General features: G+C 44.9%; 6 protein-coding genes across 8 annotated transcripts in view; 2 read left to right on the forward strand and 4 right to left on the reverse strand.

Moving 5' to 3' along the window:
- The window catches only part of CSK (C-terminal Src kinase), a 278,351-nt gene that overhangs the window by 135,922 nt on the left and 114,437 nt on the right, over nt 1–27,992 (forward strand). The window lies entirely within an intron of this gene.
- The window catches only part of SCAMP5 (secretory carrier membrane protein 5), a 201,334-nt gene that overhangs the window by 88,617 nt on the left and 84,725 nt on the right, over nt 1–27,992 (forward strand). The gene's annotated exons all lie outside the window — the stretch shown is intronic.
- ULK3 (unc-51 like kinase 3) overlaps nt 1–27,992 on the reverse strand; it is a 297,486-nt gene that overhangs the window by 80,733 nt on the left and 188,761 nt on the right. The window lies entirely within an intron of this gene.
- Nucleotides 1–27,992, reverse strand: part of SCAMP2 (secretory carrier membrane protein 2) — a 427,899-nt gene that overhangs the window by 72,857 nt on the left and 327,050 nt on the right. The gene's annotated exons all lie outside the window — the stretch shown is intronic.
- The window catches only part of FAM219B (family with sequence similarity 219 member B), a 128,456-nt gene that overhangs the window by 12,365 nt on the left and 88,099 nt on the right, over nt 1–27,992 (reverse strand). The gene's annotated exons all lie outside the window — the stretch shown is intronic.
- Nucleotides 8,776–27,992, reverse strand: part of LOC126960028 (cytochrome c oxidase subunit 5A, mitochondrial) — a 254,695-nt gene continuing 235,478 nt past the window's right edge. For all 3 annotated transcript variants that reach the window (XM_050799915.1, XM_050799916.1, XM_050799914.1), the window contains 4 exons: nt 19,501–19,617; nt 16,045–16,166; nt 11,891–12,013; nt 8,776–8,943 (listed from right to left, as the gene is read on the reverse strand). In XM_050799915.1, coding sequence (XP_050655872.1) covers nt 11,900–12,013; nt 16,045–16,166; nt 19,501–19,617 — 353 coding nt within the window. In that variant the 3' untranslated portion in view covers nt 8,776–8,943; nt 11,891–11,899. The remainder of the gene's footprint in view (nt 8,944–11,890; nt 12,014–16,044; nt 16,167–19,500; nt 19,618–27,992) is intronic.

Below are 27,992 nucleotides of genomic sequence, written 5' to 3' on the forward strand. Positions count from 1 at the left end.
GTTCTTATAGTTCTATAAGTTCCTGAGAGAGCTGGGGTTTTTTAAAGCATATCGATTATATATGTATAGTGGGCCATAAAAACTCTCTCTGTGGCCGGACTCAGTGGCTCACGCCTGTAATCCCAGCACTTTGGGAGGCCGAGGCAGGCAGATCACGAGGTCAGGAGTTCAAGACCAGCCTGACCAACATGGTGAAACCTCGTCTCTACTAAAAATACAAAATTAGCTGGGCATGGTGGCGTGCGCCTGTAATTCTAGCTACCCAGGAGGCTGAGGCAGGAGAATTGCTTGAACCTGGGAGGCAGAGGTTGCAGGGAGCCGAGATTGTGCCACTGCACTCCAGCCTGGGCAACAGAGCGAGACTGTCTCAAAACAAACAAACAAACAAACAAAAACTATCTCTCCTTTCTTGAAGTGTGGAGTTAGCTGAGGAGACAAAAAACAAAAACATAGCACAATTTACTAGTTATAGGGATAGTCTTAGATATATATTTATGTGTAAATATATATTATCTGTATAGATATATAACTAGGTATTGATGTCACTTAAGATGGTACGACCACACACACACACACACACGCAGAGAGAGGGAATTCAGCCACGTGGTGTAGGTTGGTTAATTACTTGAGATAGATGAGAAGCAGGCAGGTCTGTGCTGAGCTGTGTCATCAGTGAAGATCACACATTGAAGCTGATTCCTCAATAGGGAAAAGAGCCAGGAAGGAGGCATGTGGAGAACCATACAGGGAACATCAGAGGCTCCAGAAAGAGCAGGTCTCAGGAAGGTCTCAGCCTGTTCTTCAGAAAGGAATGAACACTTTGTCTGTGGGGTAGAGGAGGAGGCAGAGGAGGAGATGTAGCTGAGATTCAGGGCCTTGGTGGATTCAGAATAGGTCAGGATAAACTGGCCAGGAAAAGGTGGCCCCATCATCTCAAGAGAGCTGGATATTAAAGAGACTAGTATCTCCCCTTCCTCTTGCTTCCTCTCTCACCAAGTGATTTCTGCTCAAGTCTGCTCCCCTCTGCCTTCAGCCATGAGTGGAAGCAGCCTGAGGCCCTCACCAGAAGCTAAGTAGATGCCAGTTCCATGCTTCTTGTATAACCAAAAGAACTGTGAGTTAATAAACTTTTTTTTTTTTTTTTTTTTTTTTAAGATCAAGTTTCACTCCTGTTGCCCAGGCTGGAGTGCAATGGCAGGATCTCGGCTCACCCCAACCTCCACTTCCTCAGTTCAGGCGATTCTCCTGGCTCAGCCCCCCGAGTAGCTGGGATTACAGGCATGCACCACCATGCCCAGCTAATTTTGTATTTTTAGTAGAAATGGGGTTTCTCCATGTTGGTCAGGCTGGTCTCGAACTCCTGACCTCAGGTGATCCGCCCACCTTGGCCTCCCAAAGTGTTGGGATTACAGGCGTGAGCCACCGCGCCCGGCCTAATAAACTTTTTTTGTTAAGAGATGGGGTCTTGCCCTGTTGCCCAAGCTGGAGTACAGTGCTATGATCATAGCTTACTGAATCCTTGAACTCCTGGGCCCAAGCAATCATCCCATCTCACCTTTCTGAGTAGCTGGGACTATAGGTACATACCACTGTACCTGGTTTTTAAATTTTTTTTGTAGAGATGGAGATCTCACTATGTGGCCCAGCCTGGTCTTGAACTCCTGGCCTCAAGTAATCCTCCTGCCTTGGCCTCCCAAGGCACTGGGATTACAGGCATGAGCTACTGTGCCTGGCCCCTTTATAAATTACCTAGCCTCAGGTATCCCTTTACAGCAATACACTAAACACCTACTAAACACTAAACCCGTTTAAGACAAAGGCCAAGCCCAGCACAGTCATCTTACTTGGCGTTCAACTAAACTTCTCCAATGCAGGAAAATGGCAAACTAAACAATACTACCACAAAATGTGACTATAGACTAATAGACTGTGCTGCTAAGGACAAGCTCTCTGGCATCCAATTAAACAAACAGCCAGGAAAAACTGAAGTGATAGTTAACAAAGCTTAGGAGAAAATGACTAGGCTTAAGCCATTTTCCCAAGCACGACCAAAAAAATGATTATAACAAATAGGATATAATCTGCTCACTTTTCATTCTTGTTATATCCCTGTGAGGTGGCTCCCATTTTTAGATAAGGAAACCAAAGGACGGGAAAGGTGGGCAACTTATACAGCCATATGGCTGTTATACAGTAGACTAGGATTTGAACACAAGTCTGAATCCAAACCCCATTTTCTCATCTTACTGCTACATTATGCTGCCTTCCATCAGCTGGTAGGTGTATGTAATAAAAAGACATGGGGACAAACTGACATCATGTCCCTCCTGAGGGGATACAATTGGAATTTCACATAGTATTTTTGCCAAAAATGTTTAGCTGGATTTGAATAATTAGGAAACAGACACAGGAAGATTACAGGACATTCTACAAGTGGCCTGGACTCTTCAGAAATGTGGACTGTATGTATTTGAAGCTAAATTTTTTCTTTTTTCTTTTTTTTTTTTTTTTTGAGATAGAGTTTTACTCTTGTTGCCCAGGCTGGAGTGCAATGGCACGATCTCGGCTCACTGCAACCTCCGCCTTCTGGGTTCAAGCGATTCTCCTGCCTCAGCCTCCCGAGTAGCTGGGATTACAGGCATGAGCTACCACGCCCAGCTAATTTTTGTAGTTTTGGTAGAGACGGGGTGTCTCCATGTTGGTCAGCCTGGTCTCGAACTCCCGACCTCAAGTGATCCACCCGCCTCGGCCTCCCAAAGTGCTGGGGTTATAGGCGTGACCCACTGTGCCCAGCCTGATGCTAAACTTCTTAGAATAGAACGGAATTGTGTTTATGTAGGAGGCAAAAGTCCTTTTTCTCAGATTTTTGCTGAAGTATTCAGGGGTGAAGTAACGTCTGTAGATATATAACATATAAACAAATGTGACAAACTATTAATTGCTTTGAAATTTACTAAAACAAAGTGTAGGAAAGAAAAAGGCTAGAGACCCCATCTAGGGTAGAAGCCCTGTCCATCCAAGTCAAGCTGTGGAAGGATCCTCATATTTATCATCTACTTCTTTGTTTGAGACAGAGTCTCGCTCTGTCGCCAGGCTGGAGTGCAGTCGCACGATCTCGGCTCACTGCAACCTCTGCCTCCCAGGTTCAAACAGTTCTCCTGCCTCAGCCTCCCGAGTGGCTGGGACTACAGGCGTGCATCACCACGCCCAGCTAATTTTGTATTTTTGTAGAGATGGGGTTTCACCATGTTGGGCAGGCTGGTCTTGAACTCCTGACCTCATGATCCACCCGCCGCAGCCTCCCAAAGTGCTGGGATTACAGGCGTGAGCCACTGCACCTGGCCCATCTGCTTCTTTAGGTAGAGCTAGGATCCACCTACTAGATGTACCTACTTTTTTTTTTTTTTTTTTTGAGATGGAGTTTCACTCTTGTTACCCAGGCTGGAGTGCAATGGCATGATCTCGGCTCACTGCAACCTCTGCCTCCCAGGTTCAAGCGATTCTCCTGCCTTAGCCTCCCGAGTAGCTGGGATTATAGGTGCTCACCACCACACCCAGCTAATTTTTTGTATTTTTAGTAGAGATGGCGTTTCACTGTGTTGGCTGGCTGGTCTCAAACCTCGGACCTCAGGTGATCCACTTGCCTCAGCCTTCAAAAGTGCTGGGATTACAGGCGTGAGCCACTGTGCCTGGCCAAGATGTACCTACTTTCTCCAGCACAGCAAAGGAGTTGATTGAATTTGCCTGATGGGTATGTGTGTGAAGAAAGTCTGATGAGACAAAATCACCAGTAGATTGAATTTATCTAGTCACTTTTGCCTCCTAGTAACATGCCTTGTGATTTTTCTAAGTTTGCTTCTTGTGAAAATTATTTCTATTATTTTAGATTAAGGGTGGGCAAACTTTCTGTAAACAGGCAAATAGTAAGTACTCACTGGTCCAATTACACTATGTCATTTTAATGCAAAAGCAGCCATGCATAAGGCACAATGTGAATGTACCTAATGCCACTGAACTACAAACTAAAAATTCATCAAGATGGCAAATTTTATGTATGATCTTACCATAATTTACTAAAAAGCAAAAAAAAAGAAGCCACAGATAATATGTAAATGAACAGGGAGTGTGACTGTGTTCCAATAAAACCTTATTTACGGACACCATATTCTGAATTTTTTTTTTTTTTTTTTTTTTTTTTTGAGACGGAGTCTCGCCCTGTTGCCCAGGCTGGAGTGCAGTGGCGCAATCTCGGCTCACTGCAACCTCCACCTTCCAGGTTCACACGATTCTTCTGCCTCAGCCTCCCGAGTAGCTGGGACCACAGGCACCGGCCACCACGCCCAGCTAATTTTTTATATTTTTAGTAGAGATGGGGTTTCACCAAGTTAGCCAGGATGGTCTCGATCTCCTGACCTTGTGATCCGCCCGCCTCAGCTTCCCAGAGTGCTGGGATTACAGGTGTGAGCCACCGCGCCCGGATCATATTCTGAATTTCATATAATTTTTATACATTATGAAAAAAAATTTTTTTTTTGAGTCGGAGTCTCACGCTGTTGCCCAGCCTGGAGTACAGTGGCACGATCTCGGCTCACTGCAACCTCCACCTCTCGGGTTCAAACGATTCTTCTGCCTCAGCCTCCCGAGTAGCTGTGACTACAGGTGCGCGCCACTATGCCCAGCTAATTTCTGTATTTTTAGTAGAGACAGGGTTTCACCATACCGGCCAGGCTGGTCTCGAACTCCTGATGTCATGATCCACCCGCCTTGGCCTCCCAAAGTGCTGGGATTACAGGCATGAGCCACTGCGCCTGGCTAAAATACTTTTCATTGATTTTTCAACCATTTAAAAATACACCAGGTGGCAGGCGCCTGTAGTCCCAGCTACTCGGGAGGCTGAGGCAGGAAAATGGTGTGAACCCAGGAGGTGGAGCTTACAGTGAGCAGAGATCGCGCCACTGCACTCTAGCCTGGGCGACAGAGCAAAACTCTGTCTCAAAAAAAAAAAAAAAAAAAACACAACAAAACAAAACAAAAAAAAAACCAATCCATACCAGCCTGGGCAACATGATTTACAAAAAAATAACAAAAATAAGCTGGGCGTGGTAGCATGCATCTGTAGTACCAGCTCCTCAGAGGCTGAGATAGGAGGACTGCTTGAGCCCAGGAGGTGGAGGTTGTAGTGAGCTGATATCGCACCACCGTGCTCCAGCCTGGGCAACAGAGCGAGACTCCGTCTCAAAAAAAAAAAAAAAAAAAAAAAAAAAAAAAAAAAAAGTAAAAATTCCTAGAGCAGGCCAGGCACAGTAGCTCACGCTTGTAATCCCAGCACTTTGGAGGGTGAGGTGGGTCGTATCACTTGAGGCTAGGAGTTCAAGACCAGTCCAGCCAACATGGTGAAACCCCGTCTCTACCAAAGCTGTAATAAATTAGCCAGGCGTGGTGGCACGTGCCCATAATCCCAGCTACTTGGGAGGCTGAGGCAGGAGAATCGCTTGAACCTGGGAGGCAGAGGTTGCAGTGAGCCAAGATCGTGCCACTGCACTCCAGCCTGGGCGCCAGAGCAAGACTCCGTCTCAAAAAACAAAAAAAAAAAAAAAAAAAAAAAAAAACAAACCTTACCAGAGTACCTGTTTCCTTCTAAGGGTATAGATGAGTGAATCAGGTAAAACAAAACATTGAAATCTCAACCTTACCTAAGATACAAAGGAGGCCGGCTGTGGTGGCTCACACCTGTAATCCTAGCACTCTGGGAAGCCAAGGCAGGCAGAGAGCTTGTACTCAGGAATTTGACGCCAGCCTGGGCAACATGAGACCAGAACCACAAAAATCAGCCGGGTGTGGTGGTGCATGCCTGTGGTCCCAGCTACTCTGGAGGCTAAGATGGAAGGATTGTTGGAGCCCAGGAAGTCGAGGCCACATTAAGCCATGATCGCATCACTGCACTCCAGCCTGTGTTAGAGCAAGACCATCTCAAAACGAAACAAAAACACATTTTAAAAAAAGGCAAAGGCAACAAGAACACTTTCCATCTACTAGTTCTATCCAGCTACATACTAAATCTTCTGCTTGTAAAAGGCCAATGCCTCAACCCTCACCATCTTTCAAATCACCCTCATTGCCTAAGATCACTCCTTCGCCTCCTGCAATTTGGCCTCAACCGCCCACAAAAACATGGCCAATAAATTAAAATTTCTTGAGCATCTGGCCGGGTGCGATGGCTCATGCTTGTAATCCCAACACTTTGGGAGGCCGAGGCAGGTGGATCACCTGAGGTCAGGAGTTCGACACCAGCCTGGCCAACATGGTGAAATCCCATCTCTACTACAATTACAAAAATTAGCAGTGCATGGTGGTGCATGCCTGTAATCCCAGCTACTTGGGAGGCTGAGGCACAAGAATCGCTTGAACCCAGGAGGGGGACGTTGTAGTGAGCCAAAATCATGCCACTGCACTCCAACCTGGGCAACAGAGTGACACTCTGTCTTTAAAAAAAAAAAAAAAAAAAAATTGTTGAGCATCGGTATTTGCTTACTAGCTTCATTTAGTGTCATTTAATCCTCACAAAAATGGCTCCATTCAGCATTTCACAGGTATACACATGTAAAATCTCAAGCTACATACTTTAAGATTTACACCAGGCGTGGTGGCTCATGCCTGTAATCCCAGCATTTTGGGAGGCCGAGGAGGGCGGATCACGACATCAGGAGATCGGGACCATCCTGGCTAAGATGGTGAAACCCCATCTCTACTAAACATACAAAAAATTAGCTGGGCGTGGTGGCTGGCGCCTGTAGTCCTAGCTACTCAGGAGGCTGAGGCAGGAAAATGGCGTGAACCTGGGAGGCAGAGCTTGTAGTGAGCCAAGATCCCGCCACTGCACTCCAGCCTGGGCGACAGAGCGATACTCCGTCTCAAAAAAAAAAAAAAAAAATTGCATACTTGGCTGCATATAAGTTATACCTTACTAATGTTGCTCTCTTCTTTCACTCTAAATGTACCTGCTCCCACAATTTCAGACTTCAACCTAGTTCACATCTGCCTCCAAACAGTCTTCTTGGAAGTCTTAATTTTTGCTCTTTCAAACCTTAAATTCTTTTCTCTAGTCTCAGTCTCTTTTCAGAGCTCTTGGCGTAACTTGCGCATTGATGTCTGAAATTTAACAGATCCAGAATCACATGTAGCAATTTCTCCACTCTGCATCAAGCTCCTCCTTTTGCTGACTCCTGTATGAATGGCACCACCACTCAAATCTCAAGATGGCCTTCCCAGAGTTCTCATTTCCCCTCATCAAATTAGTTATCAACAAACCTCAATAATGTGATTCTCAAAATTCATCCCTTTCCATTCCTATGGCTACTACCCTAATTCAAAATCCCCATTAAGTTATAACTACACTGTGCCTAAGTTTTATCCCTACCTCCAGTGTCTCCAGGTTCCAATATTCACTGTCTCTCCTGTTCACTGCTTTACCTTCAGTGCCTGGCATGTTTGTTATACAGTAGGTGTTCAATAAATTTTTGTAGCATGAAGACCATCACAGCATTTATCTCACCCTCATAAATAACTGTGAACCTATGTTCCTTCCTTTGCTCCTCCCATGACATGAGGAACAGAGACCATTTTTACTCATTTTGCAGTGAGGAGGAAAGCACTGGCCCACAGTGGGACCAAACCTAAGAACCACAGCCTACCAACTATACATTAAACGTATGTGCCATTTTAGTTTATTTCACATTTCTACTTCTTAAAAACTGGGCAGGGGGGTTTTATAAAAGGTCTCAAAGTATTAGAACTTCACCAAAACTGATTTTAATTACAATCCCTTACATGGCTCTAGGAGAGAAGATATCTGAATTTTTTTTTTTTCTTGAGACAGAGTCTTGCTCTGTCACCCAGTCTGGAGTGCAGTGGTGCGATCTTGGCTCAGTGCAAGCTCCGCCTCCCAGGTTCATGCCATTCTCCTGCCTCAGCCTCCCGAGTAGCTGGGACTACAGGCACCTGCCACCACGCCCAGCTAATTTTTTGTATTTTTACTAGAGACGGGGTTTCACCGTGTTAGCCAGGATGGTCTCAATATCCTGACCTCATGATCCGCCTGCCTGGGCCTCCCAAAGTGCTGGGATTACAGGCATGAGCCACCACGCCTGGCCAGACATCTGAATTTCAAGCTAATATTAATCCGATTTCCCTGACACTGCAGTCTGGACTGGCTATACTGAAGTGACCCAGATCTAGAACCTCTTTATCCAGCAACTAGTTCTAGTATTATGGTGCTTCTAACACAAGCAGGATTTGTTTTACTCAGCTGTTTAATCAGAATGCCTCCAAATTTACAAAGCAAATGTTTTAATGTCCAAGGCTAATACACCACTGCAAGGGAAGAACAGGTAGGGAAGGAAAGGAGCACTAAGAGAGGAACACAATATAAGAGGGCTTGGCTACTGCATAGCACATCCTCAAGACTATCTCAGTGACCACTTTTAAACATCATTAAAACCTGTTTTGGAAAGGTACATAATTTGATCCATCCCCACAGACAACCAGTCCCCTAAGCCTAGGGTGTCAACAAGAAAATTCTATATAAACGACTTCTGGCTTTCAGCTACTTTACCAGCTAGGGCACCCAAACATATTAATGAAACTGATTTTCATGTCAGATGATTTCCAGAGAATTAACACAGTTCTCTCAGCATGTGAGAGGCCAACAAAACCATGAAACCAATACGGCACTTAATTTTCTGCTTATTAATGCAAACACATGAAACAAATACCTAATTTCAGTTCAAACTCATTTCCCTTTTATTAAAGTCCAAGTTACCATTACATGGCTTGGTACTCAATAAAGGAAAACTTGTTCAAATAAGGTAATATGTTATCATCAGTATTTCCAGGTAACTGTTCACACTCAAGTAGCAGTGTCAATAAATCCGTGGGGAAGCCCATCTGTAAGAGAAAACACAAAGAATTAGCCGGGAAAAGAATAAAGAAAAGGTAGAAATCTTTTAAAAATAACCATTAGCGCTACAACCAGGGAAATTACCGTCTCTCTGTACCCTTTACTGCTCTTACTTAATCCTGCCTACTGTCAACCCACAAGGGGACTAGCTTTGTGGTTTTTTTGTTGTTTATACCATTGGTACTTCCTTCCCAATCAGAAAAGCACTCAGTAGTTGCCATTTTTCTCTTTTTTTTGAGACGGAGTCTGGCTCTGTCGTCCAGGCTGGAGTGCAGTGGCCAGATCTCAGCTCACTGCAAGCTCCGCCTCCCGGGTTTACGCCATTCTCCTGCCTCAGCCTCCTGAGTAGCTGGGACTACAGGCACCCGCCACCTCGCCTGGCTAGTTTTTTGTATTTTTTAGTAGAGACGGGGTTTCACCGTGTTAGCCAGGATGGTCACGATCTCCTGACCTCGTGATTCGCCCGTCTCGGCCTCCCAAAGTGCTGGGATTACAGGCTTGAGCCACCGCACCCAGCCTGCCATTTTTCAAAAATATTTTTTTTGGGGCCAGACACAGTGGCTCACGCCTGTAATGCCAGCACTTTGGGAAGCCGAGGCGAGTAGATTGCCTGAGCTTAGCAGTTCGAGACCACTCTGGGCAACACAGTGAAACCCCGTCTCTACTAAAATACAAAAAATTAGCCTGGTGTAGTGGCCCACGCCTGTGGTCCCAGCTACTCGGGAGGCTAAGGCACAAGAATCGCTTCAACCGGGAGGCGGAGGTTGCAATGGGCCAAGATCGCTTCATTGCACTCTAGCATGGACAACAGAGCCAAGACTCTGTCTCCAAAAAAAAAGAAAAAAAAAAAGAAAAAGAAAAAGTCAGTATAGCTAGAATATATCTTACATAAAAAAGATCTCCTAGACCCCTCGGAATAATACTAAATAAAACTAAAACAAACTTTTAGGAGTCTATTATAGAATATGAACCACAGGGCCAGACACGGTGGCTCACACCTATAATCCCAGCACTTTGGGATGCTGAGGCAGGCGGATCACCTGAAGTCAGGAGTTCAAGACCAGACTGGCCAACGTGGCGAAACCTGGTCTCTAATAAAAATACAAAAATGAACCGGGCATGGTGGTGGGCACTTGTAATCCCAGCTACTAGGGAGGCTGACGCATGAGAATTGTTTGAACCTGAGAGGCAGAGGTTGCAGTGAGCAGAGGTCTTGCCACTGCACTCCAGCCTGGATGACAGAGTGAGACTCCGTCTCAAAACAACAACAACAAAACAAGCAAGCAAGAGCTTCAAAAGTATAACTAGGAAAATTTCCATTCTGCACAACTAGTTTTCTGTAAGTACTCATAGAAGTCAAAACCATTGCATATATTATAAAGATGAGCTACTTCAGGGAGGCTGTGCTGGTGAGGAGGGGGACAAAGATAAAATGAAAAGACCATTGCTTTTGGCTCACACCTGAAACCCAAATAATTTGGAAGGCCAAGGTGGAGGGATCACTTGAGCCCAGGAGTTTGAGAACAGCCTGGGCAACATTGTGAGACCCTGTCTCTATAACAAAATTAAAAATAAATAAATAAATTAAATAAAAGCAAACAAAAATACCACTCCTTTAAAGCAAGCTTTAAAACGAGATCCCAGCTGGGCACGGTGGCTCACGCCTGTAATCCCAGCACTTTGGGAGGCTAAGGTGGGTGGATCACCTGAGGTCAGGATTTCAAGACCAGCCTGGCCAACATGGTGAAACCCAGTCTCTACTAAAAATACAAAAATTAGCCAGGCATGGTGGCTCATGCCTATAAGCTCAGCTACTTAGGAGGCTGAGGTACAAGAATCAGTTTGAACCTGGGAGGCGGAGGTTCAGTGAGCCAAGATCGTGCCACTGCACTCCAGCCTGGGTGACAGAGTGAGACTCTCTCAAAAAAAAAAAAAAAAATCCTAAAAGTAGATGACAAAGTTTTAGGCATTTTCTGTTCAGTTTCTCAACAGGAAGACTGAATATAAAAATTTCTTGAATTCTGAGTATTTTTGTTTGTAGTATGTACGTATGTATGTATGTATGTATTTAATTAACTAACAGAGACAGGGTCTCACTATGTTGCTCAGGCCGGTCTCAAACTCCTGAACTCAAGCAATCCTCCCACCTTAGCCTCCCAAAATGCTGAGCTTACAGTCATGAGCCATTGTTGCCAGCCAAGTTCTTCTTTTTTTTTGGAGACACAGTCTTACTCTGTCACCCAGGCTGGAGTACAATGGCGCAGTCTCGGCTCACTGCAACCTCTGCCTCCTGGGTTCAAGCGATTCTCCTGCCTTGGCCTCCTGAGTAGCTAGGACTAAAGGTGCATGCCACCACACTCGGCTAAATTTTGTATTTTTAGTAGAGACAAGGTTCCACCATGCTAGTCTTGAACTCCTCACCTTGTGATCTGCCCGCCTTGGCCTCCCAAAAAGCTGCGATTACAGGCATGAGCCACAATGCCCACCCCAAACAGAAATACTTTAAAAACACCAAAGCAAATGTGGCAACAATAAAAGTATCTGAAAATCTGGATATGTGTACACAGACTCCCTGTACTATGCTACTGTTTATGGCTAAAATATTTTATAAAGATTTTTCTTTAATTAAGGTGGCTTTTGCCTTTATACCCATAAGAAAACAATGATGCCAGGCACAGTGGCTCAAGCCTGTAATCCCAGCACTTTGAGAGGCCAAGGCAGGCAGATCACGAGGTCAGGGGTTTGAGACGAGCCTGGCCAACATGGTGAAACCCTGTCTCTACTAAAAAATACAAAAACTAGCCAGGTGAGGTGGCATGCATCCTGTAGTCCCTAACAAGAACACTGAAAGGTCTTACCACAGCACACTTAAATGTCATCCACCCACACCTCTCTGGATTGTTTTCCTGCCTTCTTCAGTGGTTTCTCGCTTACCCATGGGGTTTACACTTTGTCAAGGCCCAGTTCCTCTGGAGTGGAGATTCCCAGTTCATTTAAAGTTGGTCTAAGTTCCTGGATGACATAGGGGTAGATTTCCTTATGAGGTCCTGCTTTGTCCTGATGGCAAAAAGAATATTCACATTTAACTCTCAAAAGCCATGTCTATTAATTCATGAAATGAACTTAAAAAATGCTTTTAATTACATATGCAGAGGCAAGCAGGGCAGAATTAATAATACAGGTCATCAGCTGGGCGCAGTGGCTCATGCCTATAATCCCAGCACTTTGGGAGGCCGAGGCAGGTGGATCACTTGAGGTCAGGAGTTTGAGACCAGCCTGGCCAACATGGTGAAACCCCGTCTCTACTAAAAATACAAAAATCAGCCAGGTGTAGTGGCACATGCCTGTAACCTCAGCTACTCGGGAGGCTGAGGCAGGAGAATCGGCTTGAACCTGGGAGGCAGAGGTTGCAGTGGGTCGAGATCACGCCACTGCACTCCAGGCTGGGTGACAGAACAAGACTGTCTCAAAAAAAAAAAAAAAAAAAAGGTCATCTACTTTTAAGTTAACACATTTGTTCAATAAATAGGGCAACTTGCTGGGTGCTGTGGCTCATGCCTGTAATTCCAGCACTTTGGGAGGCTGATGCAGGTGGATCACAAGGTCAGGAGTTTGAGACCATCCTGACCAACATGGTGAAACCCGGTCTCTACTAAAAATACAAAAATTTGCCAGGTGTGGTGGCATGCCCCTGTAATCCCAGCTACTTGGGATTGCTTGAACCAGGGAGGCAGAGGTTGGAGTGAGCTGAGATCGTGGCACTGCACTCCAGCCTGGGTGACAGAACAAGACTCCGTCTCAAAAAAATAAAAAATAAAATAAATAAATAAATAAATAAAAATAAAGAGGGCAACTTATATATGTACTGTTTAAGGGAGGTTTTTGAGATACCTTGAGAATAACTGCAATTGGACTAAATCCAGAAAAAACATCTTAAAGTCTAGAATTGCTGGAAAAGAAGGTAGTGATGACAGAATTTTGTGAAGGCAATTAGACATGCCCAGCAGGCAACACGAATAATTAAGTTAACACGGGAAAAGTTTTTTCATTTGCTTCCAATTTGAGACCCTAACTGAATTAACTACCAGTGTTGAATGGATTGATAGCCTACAGAACCCTTAATTATCTTACCCATTATAGATAAAGTAATGTCACACTTTCGCAGTTAACAGACCTTGAGTTTCTTTTTTTACAGACCATAGTATCTTTTTTTTTTTTTTTTTTTTTGAGACGGAGTCTCGGTCTGTCGCCCAGGCTGGAGTGCAGTGGCCGGATCTCAGCTCACTGCAAGCTCCGCCTCCCGGGTTCACGCCATTCTCCTGCCTCAGCCTCCCGAGTAGCTGGGACTACAGGCGCCCGCCGCCTCGCCCGGCTAGTTTTTTGTATTTTTTAGTAGAGACGGGGTTTCACTGGGTTAGCCAGGATGGTCTCGATCTCCTGACCTCATGATCTGCCCGTCTCGGCCTCCCAAAGTGCTGGGATTACAGGCTTGAGCCACCGCGCCCGACCCAGACCATAGTATCTTTTCATGGAAAGCTGTACTTTGAGAATACATATATCCAGGGCTGGAGACTATTCACTGTTATAGTTACACCTGTGCTGTCACAAGATTCCTCAGGAATTAATAAAAAGTCAAAAGAACTAAGAAAGTGTCGGCTGGGCGTGGTGGCTCATGACTAATCCCAGCACTTTGGGAGGCTGAGGTGGGCGGATCAACTGAGGTTGGGAGTTTGAGACCAACCTGACCAACATGGAGAAACCCCGTCTCTTAAAAATACAAAATTAGCCAGGCGTGGTAAAATTTGTCTGTAATCCCAGGTACACGGGAGGCTGAGGCAGGAGAATCGCTTGAACTTGGTAGGTAGGTGGTGGTTGCAGAGAGCCAAGATCACGCCATTGCACTCCAGCCTGGGCAACAAGAGTGAAACTCTGTCTCAAAAAAACAAAAAAAAGTGCCAAGTTGTTCTTCTTCTGCCTTCAAAAAACTCTAGAGCTCCTTAATTGTACTTTTTAAAATTGTATTTTTAAAAATGCAATGTATTTATTACAAAAAAACTCAGCTGGGCAGCGTGGCTCACGCCTGTAATCCCACCACTTTGGGAGGCTGAGGTGGTGGATCACCTGAGGTCAGGAGTTCAAGATCAGCCTGACCAACCTGGTGAAACCCCATCTCTATTAAAAAATAAAAAAACTGGCCGGGCGCGGTGGCTCAAGCCTGTAATCCCAGCACTTTGGGAGGCCGAGACGGGCGGATCACGAGGTCAGGAGATCGAGACCATCCTGGCTAATATGGTGAAACCCCGTCTCTACTAAAAATACAAAAAACTAGCCGGGCGAGGTGGTGGGCGCCTGTAGTCCCAGCTACTCGGGAGGCTGAGGCAGGAGAATGGCGTAAACCCGGGAGGCGGAGCTTGCAGTGAGCTGAGATCCGGCCACTGCACTCCAGCCTGGGCGACAAAGCGAGACTCCGTCTCAAAAAAAAAAAAAAAAAACTAGCTGGGCGTGGTGGCGGGTGCCTGTAATCCCAGCTATTCGGGAGGTTGAGGCAGAAGAATCACTTGAACCCAGGAGACAGATGTGGCAGTGAGCTAAGATCACGCCACTACACTCTAGACCGGGCGACAGAGCAAGACTCTGTCTCAAAAAAATATATAAACTCAGAAATTATAACCAAATAAGAGGGAGGAAAATTGGTATATATCCTCCTATGTTTTAATATAATGTATATGTATTTTTTTGAGATGGAGTTTCTCTGTTTTTTTTTTTTTTTGAGACAAGAGTCTGGCTCTGTCGCCCAGGCTGGAGTGTAGTGGCACAATCTCTGCAAGCTCCGCTTCCTGGGTTCATGCCATTCTCCTGCCTCAGGCGCCTGCCACCATGCCTAGCTAATTTTTTGTATTTCTTTTTGTAGAGACGGGGTTTCACCATGTTGGCCAGGATGGTCTTGATCTCCTGACCTCATGATCCGCCCGCCTCGGCCTCCCAAAGTGCTGGGATTACAGGCGTGAGTCACTGCACCCGGCCGAGACGGAGTTTTTCTTTCTTGTTGCCCAGGCTGGAGTGCAATGGTGCCATCTCGGCTCACTGTAACCTCTGCCTCCTGAGTTCAAGCAATTCTCCTTCCTCAGCCTCCCGAGTTGCTGGGATTATAGGCATGTACCACCACGCCCGGCTAACTTTTTATTTTCAGTAGAGATGGGGTTTCTCCATGTTGGTCAGGCTGGTCTCGAACTCCTGACCTGAGGGGATCCACCCACCTCCGTCTCCCAAAATTGCTGGGATTACAGGCATGAGCCACCGCGCCCAGCACACGCAAATATGTTTAAAGTCAAACACATTTCTACAGTATCAATAGTTGTGTAGTATAACCAGTTCTGGGAAGTTACCTCTTAAGAATTCCTAACATTTCTTATGACAAATAGCAAGAAGATGAATACACTTTGTAGTTAAATCTTTATATACCCTTAATTGTTCCTTGATAAATTCTTTTTTTTTTAAGAGACGGAGTTTCTCTCTTGTTGCCCAGGCTGGAGTGCAATGGCGCGATCTCAGCTCACTGCTACCTCCGCCTCCCGGGTTCAAGTGATTCTCCTGCCTCGGCCTCCTGAGTAGCTGGGATTACAGGCATGCACCATCACGCCTGGCTACTTTTTATATTTTTAGTAGAGACAGGGTTTCACTATATTGGCCAGGCTGGTCTCAAACTCCTGACGTCAGGTGATCCACCCGCCTCGGCCTCCCAAAGTACTGGGATTACAGGCGTGAACCACCACACACGGCCAAGATAAATTCTAAAAAAAAAAAAAAAAGAAAAAAAAAAGAAAAAGAAAAAGAGAGAGAGAAAAGAAAAAAGATAAATTCTTAAATGGAATTGCTGAACAAAAGTGTGTCATGTACAATTTGTAAGGCCTTGAATAAATGCTGCCAAAGTAGCCTCTAGAAAGATTTTAACTGCAATGTACATTCCTTCTAGTTATATAAAGACTCATTTTAGGCATTTTAACAAATTCAAAAATATAGAATATGCTGATACCTCAGCAATAGCCCACTCATTTACAGAACAATTTTAGCATTATTATTTCACTGACCTTAACAGCCTCTAGGATACGAACTGTACTAGCAAAATCATTTAACCGTCTGCATGCCCGCAAAGCAGCATCAATGATTTTGGGCTCTGGAACCAGATCATAGGTAACAAGTGTGTTTATCCCTGCAAAATTAAAAAGAAGGGCCATGTCAACCTCAAAGAGCCTCACTTAAACTATAAGTTATTTACATTTTTACTGAATCACTGACGTATGATCTTATGTGTCTGGGTCTCCATTCTCTTATCTATAAAATGAGAGAAATCTACCTTTAACAAATTCTAGATAATAAGATCACAGTGGATCTCCCTAAGTGAATTAATGGAAAGAAAGCACGCAACAGCACGCAGATTGAAGGAAAAAACCCTGAGTTTTTTTTTCCTTCTTTGAGACCGAGTTTTGCTTTTGTTGCCCAGGCTGGAGTGCGATGGTGTGATCTCAGCTCACCACAACCTCCGCCTCCCGGGTTCAAGCGATTCTCCTGTCTCAGCCTCCTGAGTAGCTGGGATTACAGGTGTGTGCCACCACGCCCAGCTAATTTTGTTTTTTTTGTTTTTTTTTTTTTTTTTTGACGCGGAGTCTTGCTCTGTGCCCCAGGCTGGAGTGCAGTGGCGCGATCTCGGCTCACTGCAAGCTCCGCTCCCCCGGGTTCACGCCATTCTCCTGCCTCAGCCTCCCGAGTAGCTGGGACTACAGGCGCCCGCCACCTCGCCCGGCTAATTTTCTTGTATTTTTAGTAGAGACGGGGTTTCACTGTGTTAGCCAGGATGGTCTCGATCTCCTGACCTCATGATCCGCCCGTCTCGGCCTCCCAAAGTGCTGGGATTACAGGCTTGAGCCACTGCGCCCGGCCTAATTTTGTATTTTTAATAGAACAGGCGTATCTCCATGTTGGTCAGGCTGGTCTCAAACTCCCGACCTCAGGTGATCTGCCTGCCTTGGCCTCCCAAAATGTTGCGATTACAGGCGTGAGCCACAGCTCCTGGCCATAAAAAACCCTAAGAGTTTTCTTAAATGCAAACACTATTTTCATAATAATTAGCTGGTTTCTTTTCAAACAAGAGAGTCATTTTCAACTCCTAACTTTCTTTCTGGAGACGGAGTCTTGCTCTTTCGCCCAGGATGGAGTTCAGTGGCTCCACCTCAGCTCACTGCAACCTCTGCCACCCGGGTTCAAGCGATTATCCTGCCTCAGCCTACCAAGTAGCTGGGATTACAGGCGGGTGCCACCACGCCCAGTTAATCTTCGTATTTTTAGTAGAGACGGGGTTTCAGCATCTTGACCCAGCTGGTCTTGAACTCCTGACCTCGTGATCCACCTGCGCTGGCCTCCCAAAGTGCTGGGATTACAGGCGTAAGTCACCCCACCCGGCCCTCCTATCTTTAGCTCTTAGTACAATGAACACATTTTGGATGCTTTAAAAGAGCTTCAAGGCTGGGCCCAGTAGCTCACGCCTGTAATCCCAGCACTTTGGGAGGCTGAGGTGGGCAGATCACCTGAGGTTTGGAGTTCAAGACCAGCCTGACCAACATGGAGAAACCCATCTCTATTAAAGATACAGAATTAGCCGGGCGTGGTGGCGCATGCCTGTAATCCCAGCACTTTGGGAGGCTGAGGTGGGCAGATCACCTGAGGTTTGGAGTTCAAGACCGGCCTTGCCAACATGGAGAAACCCATCTCTATTAAAGATACAGAATTAGCCGGGCGTGGTGGCGCATGCTTGTAATCCCAGCTACTCGAGAGGCTGAGGCAGAAGAATCACTTGAACCCGGGAGGTGGTGGTTGCAGTGAGCTGAGATCGCGCCATTGCACTCTAGCCTGGGCAATAAGAGAAACTCAGTCTCACACAAAACAAACAAACAAAAAACCAAAATAAAAGAGATTCAACTGGAAAATAGCCTAAAAACAGGCAGATAAATGAGTAAGGAGAGTTAATGAAGCCTAAATGAGGACATTAAGGAGATATTATAGAGAAACATTAGTATACAGACTCATAAACATTCAACCAGAAAATGATTGGGCATGATTACTTTCAGATCTGCACAAAATGACACATCATAAAATTTAAGATTCTTTTAATGGGAACACATAATTGTTCTTTTTATTATTTCTACTCCAGATTGTTCAGTAAGAATTCTACTGGTTGTAGCAAAAGGGAATCATTACATTTCTGCAGAGAAGTTTAAAGCATTTAGGTTTCTTGCTTTTATTACTTTAAAATATTTAAACAAAGGATACCAGTGAATATGATGCAGTCATTGAGACTGAATTTTTGGTCTGAGATAAATTACCCTACACTTAATACAATTTACTCATGCTAAGTGTGCATCTGCAAATTGAGGAAACACAAGTTCTAACTTACTTAGATACTTATTCAGGGCAAAACAATGCAAAAATAATAAAAAACCTAAACCATCACCCAAAGGGGAAGGGAACCAAATGACTGCTTTGTGTAAAATTTTTTTTTTTTTTTTGAGACGGAGTCTCGCTCTGTCGCCCAGTGGAGTGCAGTGGCCGGATCTCAGCTCACTGCAAGCTCCACCTCCCGGGTTTCGCCATTCTCCTGCCTCAGCCTCCCGAGTAGCTGGGACTACAGGCGCCCGGCTAGGTTTTTGTATTTTTTTAGTAGAGACGGGGTTTCACCGTGTTAGCCAGGATGGTCTTGATCTCCTGACCTCGTGATCCACCCGTCTCGGCCTCCCAAAATCCCAAAGTGCTGGGATTACAGGCTTGAGCCACCGCGCCCGGCCTAATCTTTTTTTTTTTTGAGACGGAGTCTCACTCTGTCGCCCAGGCTGGAGTGCAGTGGCACGATCTCGGCTCACTGCAAGCTCTGCCTCCTGGGTTCACGCCATTCTCCTGCCTCAGCCTCCCAAATAGCTGGGACTACAGGCGCCCGCCACCACGCCCGGCTAATTGTTTTGTATTTTTAGTAGAGACATGGTTTCACTGTGTTAGCCTGGATGGTCTCAATCTCCTGACCTCGTGATCTGCCTGCCTCGGCCTCCCAAAGTGCTGGGATTACAGGTGTGAGCCACCACGCCTGGCCTGTGTAAATTCTTTGAAATGTACAAAACTGTTACCTTTTGCTCATCTAGCCTTATTGCTATAGCAGTGGTTTTCAGGAGACACTGGGTAATGTCTAGAGACATTTTTGGTGGTCACATGGTATGAGTGTGTACGTACTGGCTTCTAGCAGGTAGAGGCCAAAGGTGATGCTAAACATCCTACAGTGTAAAGGACAGTCCCCTACAACAAAGAACTATCTGGCCCAAAATGTCAATAGTGCTGCCTTAAAATCCTGCTTTGTAGGTAGCCATAAACTTTCCTAACTGAAAGTTGCATGGAGTAACTAGTTTAAATGATGCATGTTTTCAAAACAGTTGCTCTCAATAAAGGGGCAGAAGCAGTTCATATTTACACACAAAAATAGACAAATATGTTTATGTTCCAATTACCTTTACGCAATTCCCAGGCATCTATATCTGGCTTGTTGAAGTATGTTACCCAGCGAGCATCAAACTCCTCATCTGTCTCATGTGACCCATGAGAATAGCAGCGAACTGACTGGATAGCTACGATGTGAAAGAACCATAACTTCAATGTACACAAACAGTACTTGATATATCTTGTTTAATGCATTAAATTTTGAGTCGACTATATATGTTGTGGCAGATAAAATATTCAACAGGTCAAAGGAAGTACATCTTATACATTGATATAGAAAGATATCTTTAAAATTAAGCAAATAAAACCAAGTAGAACAAAAAGTATTACATAGGCATGCTTATACTTTTCTCCCTAATGTATAATACTAGTTTGAAATTATTAACAGTGGTTCCCTCTGATTTTAAATTAACAGTGATTATCTGTGAGAGGTAAAAACTACTTTATATACTTCCATATTGTTTGAATTTTTACACGTAACCAGAGTATTAATTCCTAAGTAAAAATGTCCCAGGCGGCCGGGCGCGGTGGCTCAAGCCTGTAATCCCAGCACTTTGGGAGGCCGAGACGGGCGGATCACGAGGTCAGGAGATCGAGACCATCCTGGCTAACATGATGAAACCCCGCCTCTACTAAAAAATACAAAAAACTAGCCGGGCGAGTTGGCGGGCGCCTGTAGTCCCAGCTACTCGGGAGGCTGAGGCAGGAGAATGGCGTGAACCCGGGAGGCGGAGCTTGCAGGGAGCTGAGATCGCGCCACTGCACTCCAGCCTGGGCGACAGAGCGAGATTCCGTCTCAAAAAAAAAAAAAAAAAAAAGGTCCCAGGTGGGCATAGTGGGGCACACATCTGTAGTCCCAGCTACTCAGAGGGTGAGGCAGGAAGATTGCCCAAGCCCAGGAGTTCAATGTAGGGTGCTAACAATATGACAGCACCTGAGAAAATAGCTATTGCATTCCAGCCTGGGCAACACAGCGACACTCCACCTCTAAAAAGTAAGAATAGGGCCGGGCGCGGTGGCTCACGCCTGTAATCCCAGCACTTTGGGAGGCTGAGGTGGGCGGACCATGAGGTCAGGAGTTTGAGATCATCCTGGCTAACATGGTGAAATCCCGTCTCTATTAAAAATACAAAAAATCAGCCGGACGTGGTGGCGGGCGCCTGTAGTCCCAGCTACTCGGGAGGCTGAGGCAGGAGAATGGCGTGAACCTGGGAGGCGGAGGTTGCAGTGAGCCGAGATCGCATCACTGCACTCCAGCCTGGGCGACAGAGCGAGATTCTGTCTCAAAAAAAACAAAAACAAAAACAAAAAACTAAGAATAGTCTGGGCGCAGTGGCTCACACCTGTAATCCCAGCACTTTGGGAGGCCGAGGCGGGCAGATCACGAGGTCATGAGATCAAGACTATCCTGGCCAACATGGTGAAACCCCATCTCTTTTAAAAGTGCAAACATTAGTTGGGTGTGGTGGCACATGCCTGCAGTTCCAGCAACTTGGTAGGCTAAAGCAGGGGCATTGCTTGAACTCGGGAGGCATAGGTTCAGTGAGCCGAGATCACGTTACTGTTCTCCAGCCTGGTGACAGAGCGAGACTCTGCCTCAAAAAAAAAAAAAAAAAAAGAAAGAAAGAAAGAAACAAACAAAACAAAACAAAACAGAAACACAAAAAGCAACAACAACAACAAAAAACTAAGAATAATGCTAATGTCCGTTCAAGTTCTTTTTTTTGAGACAGGCTCTCGCTCTGTTGTTGCCCAGGCTGGAGTGCAGTGGTGGAATCACAGCTCACTGCAGCCTCAAACGCTTTGGGCTCAAGCATTCCTTCCACCCTTGCCTCCCAAAGTGCTGAGATTACAGGTGTGAGCCACCAGCCCTGGCCCCATTCAAGTTCTTAAACAAACGTATATACTTCATTGACACATTACAAAAAAAAAATTTCATGTTATTATATTCCAAAATAAATTACACATCCTGACAAATTACACATACAAATTGCTTTATCAAACTACAGTCCCTTCTCTAAAGATTCTGATAAATCCCCTAAGGGAACATACACTCTAATCTATACCTAATACAAAATAGCTGTTTTATAAGGAATGATATTTTGGGCTGGGCGCAGCGGCTCACACCTGTAATCCCAGCACTTTGGGAGGCTGAGACGGGTGGATCACCTGAGGTCAGGAGTTTGTGGCCAGCCTGATCAACATGGTGAAGCCCCGTCTCTACTAAAAATACAAAAATTAGCTGGGCATGATGACGGGCGCCTGTAATCTCAGCTATGCGGGAGACTGAGGCAGGAGAATCGCTCGAACCCGGGAGGCGGAGGTTGAGGTGAGCTGAGATCACGCCATTGTACTTCAGCCTGGGCGACACAGCAAGACTCCGTCTCAAAGAAAAAGATAAATGATATTTTAAATGTAACACTGTCAAGAAAACAGGATACACAACTATTTTCATGTGTTTTTTTGCCTACAGCATTCTGAAGGCTAGTAGAGACTCCCAATCAATACATCCTGTACAGTATGGTATGAAAATCATTTCTTTTTTTTTTTTTTTTTTGGAGATCGAGAGTCTCATTTTATAACCCAGGCTGAAATGCAGTGGAACAATCTCAGTTCACTGCAACCTCTGCCTCCTGGATTCAGGTTATTCTCCTGCCTCAGCCTTCTGAGTAGCTAAGACTACAGGTGTGTGCCACCACGCCTGGCTAATTTTTGTATTTTGAGTAGAGACGGGATTTGACCATGTTGCCCAAGCTGGTCTCGAACTCCTGACCTCCAGTGATCTGCCCACCTCAGCCTCCCAAAATGCTGGGATTACAGACGTGAGCCACTGCACCCGGCTCCATTTTTTCTTTCCTCTTGTCAAATGGACACTGAATTGAGTTTGGAAATCTGAATTCCTTCTGAACAGCCTCTGCAACAGGTAGGGGGATAAGAGGAGGCAGAAAATTTTATCTTGGGGTATTGGATGCAGCACAGCCTAGAACTCAGCCTAGGCTCTTCGCTCTCACTGTTTGACCCTGGAAAATTAACTGAAGTTTCATTTTCCTTATCTGTAAAATGGGGACACTACCCGCCTTAGCAGATTATAAAGATTAAATGTGAAAACAAGTAGGTTAACACTATGCACCAGTAAGTATTAAACAAATGGTAGCTATAAACTAATCCTTATCTAAAAATGTCTTTGTTGATTGTCTATTTATAGAAATCATAACTTAAATAAATGAAACCTATCTCAAATCACATTTCCTACTATCTGTTTTAGATAAGTGTGGTGTAACTTCTAGTTAAGACTTAAAGTATTTTTATTTATTTACTTTTAGAGATGGGGGTCTTGATATGTTGCCCAGGCTGGTCTTGAACTCCTAGCCTCAAGGAATCCTACCACTTCGGCCTCCCAAAATACTAGAATTACAGGCGTGAGCTACCGTGCCCAGCTTTAACATATATATATATATATATTTTTTTTTTTTAAACTTCACCCAGAAACCTCTCAACATTATTGTTCTAAGAATACTCTGAAATTTAAATGTTAGTAATATCCTACATATCTTTAATGCAGTAATGGGCAGGAGGAAGAGTAGGAAAAAAACCAAAGCAGAAAAGATTTTCCCAGAGACCTAAATTACCTACATAATCCAAGCCCAGAATGAAGTGGAATATGTACATAAATGGACTAGAAGTGAATACGTTTTAATTTTTTTTTTTTTTTTTTTGAGACAGAGTCTCACCCTGTTGCCCAGGCTGGAGTGCAATGGCACAATTTTGGCTCACTGCAACCTCCACCTCCAGGTTCAAGTGATTCTCCTGCCTTGGCCTACCGAGTAGCTGGGATTATAGGCGTGTGCCACCACATCAGGATAATTTTTTGTAACTTTAGTAGAGACGAGGGTTCACCATGTTGGTCAGGCTGGTCTCGAACTCTTGACCTCATGATCTGCCTGCCTCAGCCTCCCAAAGTGCTGGGATTACAGGCATGAGCCACCGTACCCGGCCTTAATTTCTACAACAAAAATGGATCTCCACACCTAAATATATCTGGTAAGTGCGAACATTTAATCAAAACTACATGGATACTGAATAAGTCTCACAAGACTAATATTCAAATTTAATATATCAGAAAACAAGGCCAGGTGCGGTGGCTCAAAAAAAAAAAAAAAAAAAATATATATATATATACACACACACACATACACACAAACATAGATTAGAACAACTGTCTAACACACTACTATCAAGAACTTAGGGCCAGACGCAGTGGCACTAGCCTGGGTGACAGAGTGAGACCCTGTCTCAAAAAAAAATTTATGAGCTACCTTTTTCAAAAGCTAAAGCTAGCCTTAACTGAATACTTAAAATGCAAATATAAAATGATACAATCACTTTGGAAGACTGTTTAAGCAGTTTCTCATCAAGTTAAACACAAACCTACCATATAACACAGTAATTCCACTTCTAAGTATTTACCCAGTAAAAGGTCTACGTACTCCTTCCCTAGAGGTAATTACCTGTCCTATCCAGAACACTGCTTCATGATAAGCGCAATTCCTTTTGTTCACTGCTGGGCATGGATTTGACTACATGAGTGCAATTCTTTGTTTCCTAACTGTGAATAAGATGACCAGCAACAGCAACTCCAAATCAAGGAGATCACCACCTTCAAGGATTTGATCACATGTCTTCTGGAAGCCAAATTACAAACTGGTTCTATTACAAAAACTCTTTTATAAAACAGACCAGGCACGGTGGATCACGCCTGTAATCCCAGAACTTTGAGAGGCCAAGGCAGGATCGCTTGATGCCAGGACTGAGAGACCAGCTTGGGCAACAGAGACCCCCCACTCTCTACAAAAAACTTAAAAAATTAGCGGGGTTTGGTGGTCCCACCTACTCAGGAGGCTGAGGAAGGAGGATCCCTCGAGCCCAGGGCAACAAGGCTGCAATGAGTTATGACTGCACCACTCTACTCCAGCCTAAGTGAAAGAGCAATACTCTCTATCAAACAAATTAAAATAAATAAAAATTTAAAAACCCATACATCTCTTTCTGAAGGGGTAAAACAGACTCTCCCCACACGATTTAAATTATACTGTTTTTTTTTTTTTTTTTTTTTTTTTTTTGAGGCGGAGTCTCGCTCTGTCGCCCAGGCTGGAGTGCAGTGGCCAGATCTCAGCTCACTGCAAGCTCCGCCTCCTGGGTTTATGCCATTCTCCTGCCTCAGCCTCCCGAGTAGCTGGGACTACAGGCACCTGCCACCTCGCCCGGCTAGTTTTTTGTATTTTTAGTAGAGACGGGGTTTCACCGTGTTAGCCAGGATGGTCTTGATCTCCTGACCTCGTGATCCGCCCGTCTCGGCCTCACAAAGTGCTGGGATTACAGGCTTGAGCCACCGCGCCCGGCCAAATTATATTGTTAAATCCAGTCATGGGGAGAGCAGGATCTATTCTATTAGCTATGGACACATCCTCCACATGCTTAATATTTTTTTAGGTAAACTATACTAGCATTCTCTGCCCCACACACCCCACACCACTTAAGAACAGGATCTCCACCTAGTATTGAAGCTTGTAAGGCAAATTATTTTGGAAAACAATTACTCAGAGCTTTTACGTAACCTGAAAGTTCTAAAGAAAGAAAAAAGAAGCAGCTGTGAAAAATGAGGACATTTTTAGGGCTTCATTCTAAAAAGCTATTTCTAACACTGCTTTTTGGCATTCAGTTAAGCACTCCATTTAAAAACAAAAAAGGCGGGCGGGCGCGGTGGCTCAAGCCTGTAATCCCAGCACTTTGGGAGGCCGAGACAGGCGGATCATGAGGTCAGGAGATCGAGACCATCCTGGCTAACATGGTGAAACCCCGTCTCCACTAAAAAATACAAAAAACTAGCCAGGCGAGGTGGCGGGCGCCTGTAGTCCCAGCTACTCGGGAGGCTGAGGCAGGAGAATGGCGTAAACCCGGGAGGCAGAGCTTGCAGTGAGCTGAGATCTGGCCACTGCACTCCAGCCTGGGCGACGGAGCGAGACTCTGACTCAAATAAATAAATAAATAAATAAAAACAAAAAAGGCTAACATATATAGAAAAATAAAAGGGCTCATTAATCCTTCAGGTTTAAATTTAGTTAAATAGGATAGTTTTCCATTTAATACATAATCAACCCAGACAGGCCCAAAGAATGAACATTTTGGTGGTGGTAACTCTAGGAATGAGGGCACATTAACGAGTTATTGAGGCCAGCCACAGTGGCTCTCGCTTGTAATCCCAGCATTTTGGGAGGCTGAGGTGGAAGGATGACTTGAGCCCAGGAGGTCAAGGCTGCAGTGAGCTGTGCCAACTGCACTGTAGCCTGCATGACAGAGTGAGACCCTGTCTCAAAAAAAACAAAACAAAACAAAACAAAAAAGAGTAATCCCAGGACTTTGGGAAGCTGGAGGCACTCCTGAGCCCAGGAGTTCCCAGACCAGCCTGGGCAACATAGGGAGATACTGTTTCTATGAAAAATATGAAAAATAAAACTGGTGGGGCACCCTTGTGGTCCCAGCAACTTGGGAGACAGAGGCAGGAGGATCAGTTAAGTCCCAGGAGGTCAAGGCTGCAGTGAGCTGTGATGGTGCCACTGCACTCCAGCCTAGGCAACACAGTGAAACTATCTCCAGAAAAAAAAAATTAATTAATTAAAAAAAAATTTTTTTTTTGAGATGGCGTCTCACTCTGTTGCCCAGACTAGAGTGCAGTGGCACAATCTCAGCTCGCTGCAACCTCTGCCTCCTAGGTTCAAGCAATTCTCCTGCCTTAGCCTCCCAAGTAGCTGGGACCACAGGTGCATGCCACCGCATCTGGCTAATTTTTGGATTTTTAGTAGAGACTGGTTTCACCATGTTCAGGCTGGTCTCGAACTCCTGACCTCAGGTGATCCACCCACCACAATCTCCCAAAGTGCTGGGATTACAGGCATGAGCCACTGTGCCCGGATGAAAAATGTAAATTGTACTGTTACTTTAGCAAAACACAAAATCTGAACAAACATCAGGATGGCCCAAACATAACTATAAGAAACAAAAATGGTTCCACCATTAAAAAGGAGTCAGTTTCGGCCAGGCGTGGTGGCTCATGCCTGTAATCCCAGCACTTTGGGAGGTTGAGGCAGGTGGATCACCTGACGTCAGGAGTTCGAGACCAGCCTGACCGACACGGTGAAACCCTGTCTCTACTAAAAACACAAAAATTAGCCGGGCATGGTGGCAGGTGCCTGTAACCCCAGCTACTCTGGAGGCTGAGGCAGGAGAATCGCTTGAGCTGAGACCACGCTATTGCATTCCAGCTTGGGCAACAAGAACGAAACTCCGTCTCAAAAAAAAAAAAAAAAAAACCAAACAAACAAACAAGAATTCAGTTTCCCAAGATGGATTTTGGTTTCCTTTTCTACACAATAAAATGGTCTCCACGATCTCTAAAGCACACTCTAGGTTGGCTGCAGTGGCTCATGCCTATAACCCCAAACTTTGGGAGGCTGAGGTGGGAGGATCACCTGAGCCCAGGAGTTCAACATAGGGACACTCCGTCTCTACTTTAAAAATAAACAAAAATAAAGTACTCTCCAGCCTTACGATTCTATGACAAATGATAAAAGATAAAGTCTAAAATGAATGAAGCAAAACATATTATTTAGGTTCTGAAGTGTTAAAACACTTAGTCAAGGCAACAACCTTATTAGTTTTGAGTTTCTGAATTCTTTTTTTTCTTTTTGGAGATGGAGTCTCGCTCTGTCGCCCAGGCTGGAGTGCAATGGCGCGATCTCGGCTCACTGCCACCTCTGCCTCTCAGGTTCAAGCGATTCTTGTGCCTCAGCCTCCCGAGTAGCTGGGATTACAGGGGCATACCACCACACCCAGCTAAATTTTTTTTGTATTTTTAGTAGAGACAGGGTTTCTCCATGTTGGCCAGGCTGGTCTTGAACTCCTGACCTCAGGTGATCCGCCCACCTCGACCTCCCAAAGTGCTGGGATTACAGGCATGAGCCACTGCGCCCGGCCGAGTTCTTTTTTTAATTAACTTCAGCATACCCTGAAATGAATTTCTGAGTTCTTATGTTTAAATATGCATGCACAGTTTCCAGTGATGCGGGTTCAAAAATAAAATATAATATGGATGCATCGGAGCTAAATTTCAAAATGTAGCTTATATAATCATCACGGACCAAGAGCGAAGTGCAATTACTGTAATTATTCTACAGTGGTGGACTCAAAATCTCCCAGTACACATATAAGGGGAAAGAAAGTAAGAATCAGCAGCACGTCTCATACTCCAGCAATCAGCCTTCTATTCCAAAGGGGAAAAAACAAGAAGCGTTCCTATGCTTGCAAAACCCAGTATTCCCGAGTCTGTGGCAATTTTCAAAAGAGTGATATTTTTATCATAAGCCCTATCAAAACTTCCGGAGATCAGGAAACAACCACACACGTCGATCTATTTTAAACGTGGAAGAATGAGAACGTGGCACAGCAG

Source organism: Macaca thibetana, chromosome 7 (assembly GCF_024542745.1).
Source record: "Macaca thibetana thibetana isolate TM-01 chromosome 7, ASM2454274v1, whole genome shotgun sequence".
Taxonomy (NCBI): Eukaryota; Metazoa; Chordata; class Mammalia; order Primates; family Cercopithecidae; genus Macaca; species Macaca thibetana.